Source organism: Schistocerca cancellata, chromosome 12 (genome assembly GCF_023864275.1).
Source record: "Schistocerca cancellata isolate TAMUIC-IGC-003103 chromosome 12, iqSchCanc2.1, whole genome shotgun sequence".
Lineage (NCBI taxonomy): Eukaryota > Metazoa > Arthropoda > Insecta > Orthoptera > Acrididae > Schistocerca > Schistocerca cancellata.
The window spans coordinates 13,367,032-13,379,987 of NC_064637.1; the positions used below are offsets into that span (position 1 = coordinate 13,367,032).

The 12,956-nt window shown below is 37.5% G+C and overlaps 1 protein-coding gene across 1 annotated transcript in view; it reads left to right on the forward strand.

Moving 5' to 3' along the window:
* Positions 1–6,683, forward strand: part of LOC126109779 (LDLR chaperone boca) — a 35,854-nt gene extending 29,171 nt beyond the window's left edge. Inside the window, exon 5 of the mRNA XM_049914835.1 lies at positions 6,183–6,683. Within this exon, the coding sequence (XP_049770792.1) occupies positions 6,183–6,233 (51 nt within the window). The 3' untranslated portion in view covers positions 6,234–6,683. The remainder of the gene's footprint in view (positions 1–6,182) is intronic.
* Positions 6,684–12,956: the final 6,273 nt, after the last annotated feature.

Below are 12,956 nucleotides of genomic sequence, written 5' to 3' on the forward strand. Positions count from 1 at the left end.
TGGAAGTAAAATTCTGCATGGCAATAGCTGTGAAGTTATCACAGAAATTGGTGTCTAATAACATAGTTACCTATATCATCAATTGAATATTGATTGTGTGTATTTTACTTACTACTTGAATTGTGATCCACTTAGCATTCTCTCTCTCCTTCCATAATTTGCACACTATGGACCTGCTTGATTTCGGCTTGGCTCAAAATGGCTCTGAGCACTAAAAAAAGGGACTTAACGTCGGAAGTCATCAGTCCCCTAGAACTTAGGACTACTTAAACCTAACTAACCTAAGGACATCACACACATCCATGCCTGAGGCAGGATTCGAACCTGCGACCGTAGCGGTTGTGCAGTTCCAGACTGAACCGCCCAGAACCGCTCGGCCACACTGGCTGGCTGCCAGCATTTATTTGCACATTCCCTCACCTTCTTTATCAACACTATCACAGTTTTCTCATTATCATTTTTAGTAAAACTAATGACATGAACAGGAAGTTGTCTCCATTTCCCACAAAGGAATTTTCCACACGTCGATTTGGTGGATTTGAACATGACTGTACGTAGTCGCATGAACAATTCAGTTCCCGTTAAAACTGGGTAACCAGTTCAGCTGGCCTGTGTAGCGGTTCTGCCTGCTTTGTTAATTTCTTTGTTTGTTGTCCTTGGTGTCGACACACTGGCTGAAAAATGGGTTGTGGAAGTACAACTACTGTAGACTGTAAATGATGTAGCAACAAATGCACAATAGCGTTTCACAGTCTTTTACTTTCACTTTTCACAACCCTCCATATACACATTTATATGGCCAGTGCAGTTAAACTTTCAATAAGCCTCAGTAGTAGGTTGCAGGCGAACATCCACGTACTGCTACAATAGTTTCGTGTTGAACATCTATAAACAGTAAAACCTAACCACAAAGTTCACAGTTCTTGAAGAATAATCAGGTACATATGGAGCAGACACTGTCATTGGTTTAACACACAGCCTATTGGTGTAACACTTATTTCACTGTTAAGTTGATACATTGTTGTCGTTCTAACCGACACAGGTTCCTCATCTGAAACTAAGCTGTAGACTGACTGTTTCGTGACTAAAAGTTGTAGTGGTTAATAAAAAAGAAAAAGTGAAGAAACGAAAAGAAAAGGTTGAAAATATGGGAAGAAATGGTGAATAAAAAGTGGGTTTTAAAAATCGTTTGACGGTGAAAAAAGGGAAAGAAAGAAATGCAAATCGGACTTCGTATTGCAGAAAAGTTATCGGACTTTGTGATTTGGAAAATTTATTGTTGGGGTAGTCCTTGTGGCGTTTCTGAGCAAAAGTCAAACCAATTTCCACTACAAAAATTATTTGAAAAAAGACAGAGAATAACAAATGTGACTAGCAGGGGGAAATGGCGTAGATAAGTTTAACACACAGACATGTTAACATGTCTTCTTTTCTGCGGCGTCCAGGTCTTCAAAAATGTCCTACTTCATTTCTGCGTGAAAAGCCTACTCCGAAATCATGCAATAAGTTTCAGTGTCCAGGAATTTCTAATGTATACAAAACCGCCTTGATATTAAATACAATTTATTTTACGTTACTTCCCTCCTCCTTTATGTCGTAACAACTTCCACAATATGTCTACACATTAATAAGTTTTTGTTTGTCTTCACCAGATCACGTCTGCATTAAGCTTCTGCTCTCGAGAGACAAAAAAGAAACGGATAGAAAAAAAAAAGAGTTACAATTTTAGTATTTTCTCTGCCGTCGAGCGCTCATACCACTGCGACGGTATGATGTATGTCTGAGGGAACGAGTGTAGTGCGGTGAAATTCAAAGTCCCGCTACATCGCCCCCTCGACTGTCACGCTAAAACATTTAGCATGGCAGGCTAGCAAACGATATAATAGATATACCTAAATGTCAATATATACATATTTTCATAGGAAAGGCCACGTGCATTCATAGGGGATAATCTTTGTCAATACTTACTTTCTAAACCTATATACTAAATACAATTGTTACAGTTTTGATCCTTTTTGCAAAGTTAATTTACATATATTTACATAGAGTTTGTTTGAGCCAGCTGCTCGCCAGCGCAGTTAATGTTGTGCGCTTCCAGCGTTGGTTTCCCAGTGCATCTCTGGCAGCATGTAGTCTTTGCGCATGCGCAATAACATCATTGAATTTCACGTGCGGCAGTTTCAAAATCGCTATAGTCTTGCACAGTATTCACTTTCACATAGTGTTCATTACAAGTTGTTATTCCAGCAGAAATGGCATGTTAAGTCCGGTGACACCATAAGATTGAGCGTGTGCGCGATCTGAAGCAATGTCCATGTCTTCTGTTACGACACAACACTCCACGTCCTTGTGCGTTTTCGTGACTATTGTTCCCGGGGCATATATGGTCGATGTAGTGTTTAGCCTCCACATCGCCTATGACAGGTGCTGAGTTTTTTTGTCCCCAAGCGTCTGGAGGCTGGCCAGGAACAACGGCGTCGATGCTCGCAAAGGTAGGTGTTTCATCACGTTGTTTACACTTGCCAACAAACGTTCATTTGCAGTGTGAAAATCCTCATTATCGTCGAAGTAAATTGCAGTTTGTATCGGTTTACAAACAGTTATTTGGTTTATGCACCATAAGTTTCACAAATTTTGTCGTTTATAACGTGCACATTTTAACACAGTTTGCAACACTTTTTTGCCATACTTACATTTTATCAAAGTTCACTGTGTCCCAGCATCTTTACATAGTTAATTATGAAAGCTTACATTTCTGGTCACATTTCAAAATATGTTGACAATATGCAAAGTTTTAACACATATACAAATACATATAAATTTACAAGAATATGCATGTGAAATATTTACACTAAAAAATTGTACTAAGTCCCATCGGCTTTCTTTTATTGGGGTATTAATTTTTATTTTTTTTTATTCAGGTTTGGGCGTACCAAGGGATGTCAGACTTAATATTTAAAGCACGGGCTTTCCTTCATTTATCATTTCTTTCTTTTGATTCCATATTTTGGCTAGTGGTTGACCAAGCTTGTAATGCCATCAATATTCATGTCTTTTTATTCATACCTGAAAGTTTACTGTCACACAATATATTCTTACATTCCATAAACAAACAATACCCAGCTGCAGGAGGTGGTAGGATAATGGAGAAAGAAAGAAAGAAAGATAGACTGGAAGAAACTATTCACTACCTCTAAACTGCCAAATCCTACAGCTCATACATGAAAAGAGAACATAATGCATTATAACGTTTGCATCACTTTCAAGGGGTGTGTGAAAGGAGGTGCTTACAATTTACAAAATCATGGGTAATGTAAGTGTCCTTACGTCAAGTCTGTGTAGTGTAACATCATGACAGATTCTCTGTTTGTGTTCTGACTGTTCATATGGCTAAGTGTATTATACATTAACAAATCGTTGCATGAGCAAATCACATAGCTGCTCAGTACTTACTCGATATCTCCTCTTCTTGCGGATACCGTCTATACAAATGGAAAATGTATCTCACAGAGATGGTCTCTCTCATAATGTGTATTATATAACAACATATCAAATTTCCTCTCAAGAGTTCGACCATGAACTTTCTTCTACTTTAATGAAAGTTAAACATCATGTATGTTGTGTGTGTGTGTATATATATATCATTTCTTTCTTTAAAACATAAATAAAAAACATAGTATTATAATTGACAGTAAAATGTCTTTTTCTCAGTGTCCGTTGCTCGACGTCGGCTGCACAGGTGGTCACTGCTCCTTTGCACTTACCTTGCATAGCCTGAAAAGTCAAATGTTGTCTTCAATGTAAATGTAATTTTGTCATTTGTTCGCTTAAGAGGAGGTGCTGTACAAGTCGCAAAAACGGCCTTAATGATTCTCCTATCTTTTGCTTCCTCAGGGTTTTCTGTTGTGTGTAAGTATAATAAAGGCTAACATGGCACTAAATTTCACTTTCGGAAAAAAATGGTTGAGAAAGACGCCACAGGGCAGACAAAATGTTTCGTAAGAAATGACTGTTTGGCAGTCACATTCATGATCTTCATATGCTTCAACAATACTATAATTACCACAAACTACAATAGAGATAGATAATTTTGGAAAAATCTAGAAGAAAACTACAGGATGTGTGGAAAGAGAAAAATGGATACTGCAGTTGTGCAGCGGCTGGTCAATCACTTTTGCGTAAATCGTATTCGTCAAAATATGGATTTTCTTAATACATTTCCATCGGATAATCACCAAAAGGTCTCAAAATAACAGTTTTGCATCAATATATGCCATGCAAAGAAATACAGATTGAATTAGTTACAAAAATTCTTCACAATATTGTTGAATTATCATTTGCTTAGGTACAATAAAGTTGGTCTATTAGTTAACATTTAAACTTCAGAATTTTAGGTTATTCTCTGTTGGGAAAAAATACAAATTAAAGTTTCAAATTTGCTCAAAAACAACACATCCGAAAATTGCGTCCTGTTGCGAGAGCCAGTTCTTGTGGTTAATAAAAGAGAAAAAGAGAAGAAAAGAAAAGAAAAGGTTGAAAATATGGGAAGAAGTGGTGAATAAAAAGTGGGTTTTAAAAATCGTTAATGACCGTGAAAAAAGGGAAAGAAAGAAATGCAAATCGGACTTCGTATTACATAAAAGTTATCGGACTTCGTGATTTGGAAAAGCTATTGTTGGGGTGGTTCTTGTGGCGTTTCTGAGCAAAAGTCAAACCAATTTCCACCACAAAAATTATTTGAAAAAAGACGGAGAATAACAAATGTGACTAACAGGGGGAAATGGCGTAGATAAGAGTTCATTCTTTACCATGTTAACATGTCTTCTTTCGTGCGGCGTCCAGGTCTTCAAAAATCTCCTACTTAATTTCTGTGTGAAAAGTCTGCTCTGAAATCTTGCAATAAGTTTCATTGTCCAGGAATTTCTAATGTATACAAAACCGTCTTGATATTAAATACAATTTATTTTACGTTACTTCTCTCCTCCAAATGTCATAACTTCCACAATATGTCTACACATTAACAAGTTTTTTTCATCCTCGTCAGATCACGTCTGCATTAAGCTTCTGCTCTCGAGAGACAAAAAAGAAACGGATAGAAAAAAAAAAGTTACAATTTTAGTATTTTCTCTGCCGTCGAGCGCTCGTACCACTGCGATGGTATAATTTATGTCTGAGTGAACGAATGTAGCACGGCGAAATTCAAAGTCCTGCTACAGTAGGTTGCAGGCGAACATCCACATACTGCTACAATAGTTTCGTGTTGAACATCTATAAACAGTAAAACCTAACCACAAAGTTCACAGTTCTTGAAGAATAATCGGGTACATATGGAGCAGACACTGTCATTGGTTTAACACACAGCCTATTGGTGTAACACTTATTTCACTGTTAAGTTGATACATTGTTGTCATGTTGACACAGGTTCCTCATCTGAAACTAAGCCGTACACTGACTGTTTTGTGACTATAAAATTTGGGCCCTTATATGTCATCACAATAATAGGTACTGAAACTTCACATTGTTCGATGTTTAATTTACAAAAATAACAATTGAAACTTAACTCATTAAATTAAGTGAATACATCAAAAAATTCATTCCTTTTAACAGTTTCTTCTACTACAAGGGTTAGGCCAAATTATTTCTTTAAAACATGAAATTAACAAATATAGTTATGCGAACAGTGCTTCTGACAAAACTGTTAATTACTTTGGAACTAATAAAGGGCTGGCTTTGCTAACATGTTTTCGAATAGAGCCAAATAGATACTTTAAGATTACTAGCATTTCATCTTTCAAATGTTTACAATTAGTACAGAATTTATATCTATTTATATGTCACCAATAGAATTTAAATTATGAGACACTTACTGATTTCACCCTATAACAAAAGATACTAACTAGGAATAGTCAAAATAAATTAAAAAATCACATACATACATTAAACTTAGCACGAAATTACATCTGGTGTTATATTCCTTCAAACTGAGGGCCAGCCTTTTCCTTTCATGAAAATGCAGATTATATTCATGTATGTTAATAGTAATAAGTTAAAAAAACGAATTTAAGGAGGTAGGCGGCAAAACAAGAGGGGAAGTAAAAATATCCCAGCTTGCATCATCACAGGCTGAGTAATATGCGTGCCTTATCATAATAAATAATCCTGTATTTGTTTGTTATTTACAGGGGAAAGCAGAAGCAAACAAGGAGAGTAAAAAATCATCAGATGAATTATAAATGCCGTAGCAGCAAGTGGATGAAAGTTTGTCGAGCTATTGGAGCAGTGAACATCGATCTTCAAAAACTCAGAACTTCAAGTTTTTTTTTTCTTTTTTATATTAGTTTTTATGATTCCACACTGTATTGTGTATTAAGCTTGGAATCTAACCAAAGATAGGACACAATTTAAGTTTGTACATTTGAATCTTTTTACAGAGTAATTTGAATATTGTGACAGCTGTTTAAAAGCTGAATGGACACACATTCCACAGTTCTCAAGAGTGTGTGTAGCTCAAGATGTGGGATACAGAGACCACAGCAATTAAGAGCTACTCAGAGAATCTCATATTTTATGGTTAAGTAAGCAAAAGTGTAAGGGGTTTGGTTTATATGTATTTTGTTATTGTACATTTTGTGTCACATAAAATTTCATTAATATTAAATAAATAGTGAATCATTTTGTTAAGATATGCAAAAAGCTGATAATCTATCTGGAATCTGCATGTAAATTGGCATATTGGCAGGTGACAAAGATTTAAAAAATAGATTTTTACTTTTTCAAAATGGCAAATGCTATTTTTGAAAATTCTTTTATTACACCACTGCCTAAAATAATATTGGCAATCACAAATGCAGATAACCAAAAATTTTGTCTTTTGCTGTTGCTTTTGTGAAGGAAATAATAAACAGTGGATCATTTTCAAAATGGAAGGTCTTCTTAAACCTCTTGATCATGGTTTCAGTGTTATGATTGCCTTCTTCAGAAGGAAAATGATTATGACCTAAACAGAGAAACAGTTACATCTTGTTAGGGATACAAAAATTATTCGGGCTTCCTGGATTGTGTGTTGTAAAGGAGATACATTGAAATGTAACCGAACAGTGTCAGTAAAATATAAAATTTCACTTCCATAATATTAACATACACAACATGGTCATTGAGCAGTACTTCACTGATGTACAGATAAAGCATTTGCCTTGTGTACGTGACACTTGGACTAAAGAAATTTGCAGGTGAAAGAGAGCACTGGTAATATGCAGGAGAAGAGTGTGCAATACTGAATGAACATTCACATGCTAATCTAGCTCAAAACACTAAAATTAGGCTGGCCAGAGTGGCCAAGCTGTTCTAGGCGCTACAGTGTGGAACCGCACGACTGCTGCGGTCGCAGGTTCAAATCCTGCCTCGGGCATGGGTGTTTGTGATGTCCTTAGGCTAGTTAGGTTTAAGTAGTTCTATGTTGTAGTGGACTGATGACCACAGCAGTTAAGTCCCATAGTGCTCAGAGCCATTTGAACTAAAATTAAAATTGTGGCATTAAAAACCAGATTAAATTTGGCTACATACTTCCATGGAATTTACAAAATAGCAAAAATTGGTAGGTTAACATAAAGAACAGCTTAGTGTGTAAACTGAGCATCAAAATGTCAAGAAACACACTGTTGTTGTTGTTGTGGTCTTCAGTCCTGAGACTGGTTTGATGCAGCTCTCCATGCTACTCTATCCTGTGCCAGCTTTTTCATCTCCCAGTGTCTATTGCAACCTACATCCTTCTGAATCCGTTTAGAGTATTCATCTCTTGGTCTCCCTCTGCGATTTTTACCCTCCACGCTGCCCTCCAATACTAAATAGCTGATCCCTTGACGCCTCAGAATATGTCCTACCAAGCGATCCCCTCTTCTTGTCAAGTTGTGCCACAAATTTCTCTTCTCCCCAATTCTATTCAATACCTCCTCATTAGTTACATGATCTACCCATCTAATCTTCAGCATTTCGAAAGCTTCTATTCTCTTCTATTTATCGTCCACGTTTCACTTCCATACATGGCTACACTCCATACAAATACTTTCAGAAATGACTTCCTTCTGTGCAGGTTGAATGGCACAAAAATCAAGAGTCGGTGTGGGAACCTTTCAAAATATGAAATCTTGTAAAAGACTCACACTGGAATGCTGCAGTTAACACCACTGACATTTTAATTTAACCTACTTTTAGTCTGTTTGTGTCAACAGGCACTGGTCATTTGGAAAAAAAAGAGTGTTTGCCAAAAAATACACTTTCTAAGTATTTTTACAGTCTTTCCGTTGGCTAGCAGCATAAGCTCCTGACAACCAATCCATTCTGTGGAAACTGCACATCGATAACACTTTAGATTCCCGCAATATTTGCAGTGCAAGTTTTAACTGATTCACTGTGTGTATATACACACAAGGTTATAGTGCCCGAGGCTTCATTCGTGTGGTTGTATGGTCTGCATTCCCCCTCCCCCTTCTGTTTGTTTGAAACAAATTGTAAGTTGTTCACAAGTTGCAACTAAACTTTTCATACTAATTAAGTCCAGAGAAGCATGGTCTTTCCCAAAAGTACTTTTGAACAAAAAACAATTCTGGTCGCTCGAGTCCAAGGTTTTTGTTAATTGTGCCTTTTGCATTCTTGTGGAGGTACTTCCATAGAAACTTTCATCCCATAACACAGATATCTTTATATCTAACTGAGAAGTGAAATGCCAGTTTTCATAGGTTTAGCTTAAAATTTTTTTTAATATAACAAAATATTCCTTTAAAAATTTTCATTCAGTAGTACACGCTATGAGGGATCTAATTTTAAAAAAATAGCAAAACAGGTATTTTTCTATTTCTAACAGAGAAGCCAAATACAAATTTTCATAGATTTATCTTTGAAAACAATTTCATAATGCAATAATTTTATGAAACTTTTCATCCCCTACTTTATTCCTATAGTGGGTTGAATTTCCAAAAACAATAAAACATATTCTATTATTTTTAACCAAGAAGTCAAACACCAGTTTTCATAGATGTACTTTAAAAATGTTGTAGTAGTTTTTTAATGATTACTTAATTTCTAAAAATCTTAGACCACTATTTTACCCCCCTTAGTGGTTGGATTCCTAAAAACACAAAACATATACTTTTTATTTCTGACTGGGAAAACACATGCCAGTTTTCGTAGTTCTAGCTTCAAAATTGCCTTAATTACGACATATTTTCAAAAAGCCTTTCATCCTCTATTCGCTATGTAGTCTGCAGTTTGTTAATAAATGTAATTCAGCAGCTGCAGAAGATTTCAACAAAGAGAAGAAGTAAGTTGTCAGTTGCACATGAAAATCTTTATTTGCTTCACTTTACTGGTCAACACTTTAAACTGTCATCATCAGTAGTGAAATAGTCTCAAATCATTGGTAAGCCAATGTCAAAATAAGAAGCAGGTGGTTTATGTTATTTAGACATTGGCTTACCAATGATTTGATCCTATTTCACTCCTGAAGATGACAGTTTAAACTGGTAAAGTGAACCAAATAAAGGTTTTCTTGTGCAGCTAATGACTGACTTCACATTTTTGTTGTAACATGTATCCACAGGTAACCTGGTTTGGTTATCACTATTTTCCTATTAAAGAAGACCTTTTATAAATGTTGAAATAGTGGTCACAGGGTTTCAATAGACCTATAGCTGTTTATTGTTTCTTAATGAAGATTTAATCCCATGATTGCTGATTCAGCTGAGTACAAAATTTTAAAACTGTTGTTGTCGTCTTCCGCCCACTGACTGGTTGGATGTAGGTCTCCGTACTGCTCTGTCCCATGCAAGCCTCTTCATCTCTGCAGAACTACTACAGCCCACATCAATTTTAGCGCGCTTACAGTCTTCCTCGCTTGATCTTTCTCCACAAGTTTTACCCTCCACAGTATCCTCCATCACCTGAGGTTGCTGCAGTCCAAGGTGCACCAGTATTAGAATCCGTTGCACCACTGCAGGTTTACTGTATCCCTTTGACCTTCAAATTGACGATGAAACACAGAAATTGCATCAGGAATGAACACAAAAGGCAAAAAGCAACTTAAGTACAAGAGGAGTGACTCTTCCCATAGTCTGTTCTTTGAGCTTCTCCTGGAAGACCAGTATTAGATTCCGATGCACCACTGCAGGTTTTCTGTATCCATTGCACCTTCAAATTGACGATGAAACACAGAAATTGCATAGGGAATCAACACAAAAGGCAAAATGCAACTTAAGTACTAGAGGTGTGTGTCTTATCATAGTCTGTGCTTTGAGCTGGTCCTGGGAGAGCAGTATTAGATTCCGATGCACCACTGCAGGTTTACTCTATCCCATGGACCACCAAATTAACGATGAAACTCAGAAATTGCATCGGGAATGAACAAAAAAGGCAAAAGACAACTTAAGTACAAGAAGAGTGTCTCTTCTCATAGCCTGTTCTTTGAGCTTCTCCTGGGAGACCAGTATTAAATTCCGATGCAACACTTCAGGTTTTCTGTATCCCTTGGAATATCAAATTGACGATGAAACACAGAAATTGCATCGGGAATGAACACAAAAGCAAAATGGAACTTAAGTACAAGAGGAGTGTCTCTTCTCATGGTCTGTGCATTTAGCTGCTCCAGGAGACCAGTATTAGATTCTGTTGTACCACTGCAGGTTATCTGTATACCTTGGACCTTCACATTGAAAATGAAACACAGAAATTGCATCGGGAATGATTACAAAATGCACAATGCAACTTAAGTACAAGAGGAGTGTCTCTTCCCATAGTCTGTTCTTTGATCTTCTCCTGGGAGACCAGTATTAAATTCCGATGCACCTCTGCAGGTTCTCTGTATCCCTTGGACCTTCAAATTGACGATGAAACACTAAAATTACATCGGGAATGAACACAAAAGGCAAAATGCAACTTAAGTACAAGTGGAGTGACTCTTCACATAGTCTGTTCTTTGAGCTTCTCCTGGGAGACCAGTATTACATTCCGATGCACCACTGCAGGTTTTCTGTATCCCTTGGACCTCCAAATTGACGATGAAACACAGAAATTTCATCGGGAATGGACACAAAATGCAACTTAAGGACAAGAGGAGTGTCTCTTCTCATAGTCTGTTCTTTGAGCTTCTCCTGGGAGACCAGTATTACATTCCGATGCACCACTGCAGGTTTTCTGTATCCCTTGGACCTTCAAATTGACGATGAAACATAGAAATTATATCGGGACGAACACAAAAGGCAAAATGCAACTTAAGTACAAGAGGATTGTCTCTTCCCATGGTCTGTTCTTTGAGCTTCTCCTGAGAGACCAGTATTAAATTCCGATGCACCTCTGCAGGTTTTCTGTATCCCTTGGACCTCCAAATTGACGATGAAACACTGAAATTACATCGGGAATGAACACAAAAGGCAAAATGCAACTTAAGTAAAAGAGGATTGTCTCTTGTCATGGTCTGTTCTTTTAGCTTGTCCTGGGAGACCAGTATCAGAATCCGTTGCACCACTGCAGGTTTTCTGTATCCCTTGGACCTTCACATTGACGATGAAACACAGAAATTGCTTCGGGAATGAAAACAAAGGGCAAAATGCAACTTAGTACAAGTGGAGCGTCTCTTCTCATAGTCTGTTCTTTGAGCTTCACCTGGGAGACCAGTATTAGATTCTGATGCACCACTGCTGGTTTTCTGTATCCGTTGGACCTTCAAATTGACGATGAAACACAGAAATTGCATAGGGAATCAATACAAAAGGCAAAATGCAACTTAAGTACTAGAGGTGTGTGTCTTATCATAGTCTGTGCTTTGAGCTTGTCCTGGGAGAGCAGTATTAGATTCCGATGCACCACTGCAGGTTTACTGTATCCCATGGACCACCAAATTAACGATGAAACTCAGAAATTAAATCGGGAATGAACAAAAAAGGCAAAATGCAACTTAAGTACAAGATGAGTGTCTCTTCTCATAGCCTGTTCTTTGCGCTTCTCCTGAGAGACCAGTATTAAATTCCGATGCAACACTTCAGGTTTTCTGTATCCCTTGGAACTTCAAATTGACGATGAAACACAGAAATTGCATCGGGAATGAACACAAAAGCAAAATGGAACTTAAGTACAAGAGGAGTGTCTCTTCTCATGGTCTGTGCATTTAGCTGCTCCAGGGAGACCAGTATTAGATTCTGTTGTACCACTGCAGGTTATCTGTATACCTTGGAAGTTCACATTGAAAATGAAACACAGAAATTGCATCGGGGATGAACACATAAGGCAAAATGCAACTTAAGTACAAGAGGAGTGTGTCATATCATAGTCTGTGATTTGAGCTTCTCCTGTGAGACCAGTATTAGATTCCGCTGCACCACTGCAGGTTTACTGTATCCCTTGGACCTTCACATTGACGATGAAACACAGAAATTGTATCGGGAATGGACACAAAACGCAAAATGGTACTTAAGTACGAGAGAAGTGTCTCTTCTCATAGTCTGCTCTCTGAGCTTTTCCTGGGAGACCAGTATTAGATTCCGAAGCACCACTGCAGGTTTTCTGTATCCGTAGGACCTTCAAATTGACGAAGAAACACAGAAATTGCATAGGGAATGATTACAAAATGCACAATGCAACTTAAGTACAAGAAGAGAGACTCTTCTCATAGTCTGTGATTTGAGCTTCTCCTGGGAGACCAGTATTAAATTCCGATGCACCTCTGCAGGTTTTCTGTATCCCTTGGACCTCCAAATTGACGATGAAACACAGAAATTGCTTCGGGAATGAACACAAAGGGCAAAATGCAACTTAGTACAAGTGGAGTGTCTCTTCGCATAGTCTGTGCTTTGAGCTGCTCCTGGGAGACCAGTATTAGATTCAGATGCACCACTGCAGGATTTCTGTATCCCTTTGACCTTGAAGTTGGCGATGAAACACAGAAATTGCATCGGGAGTGAACAGAAAAG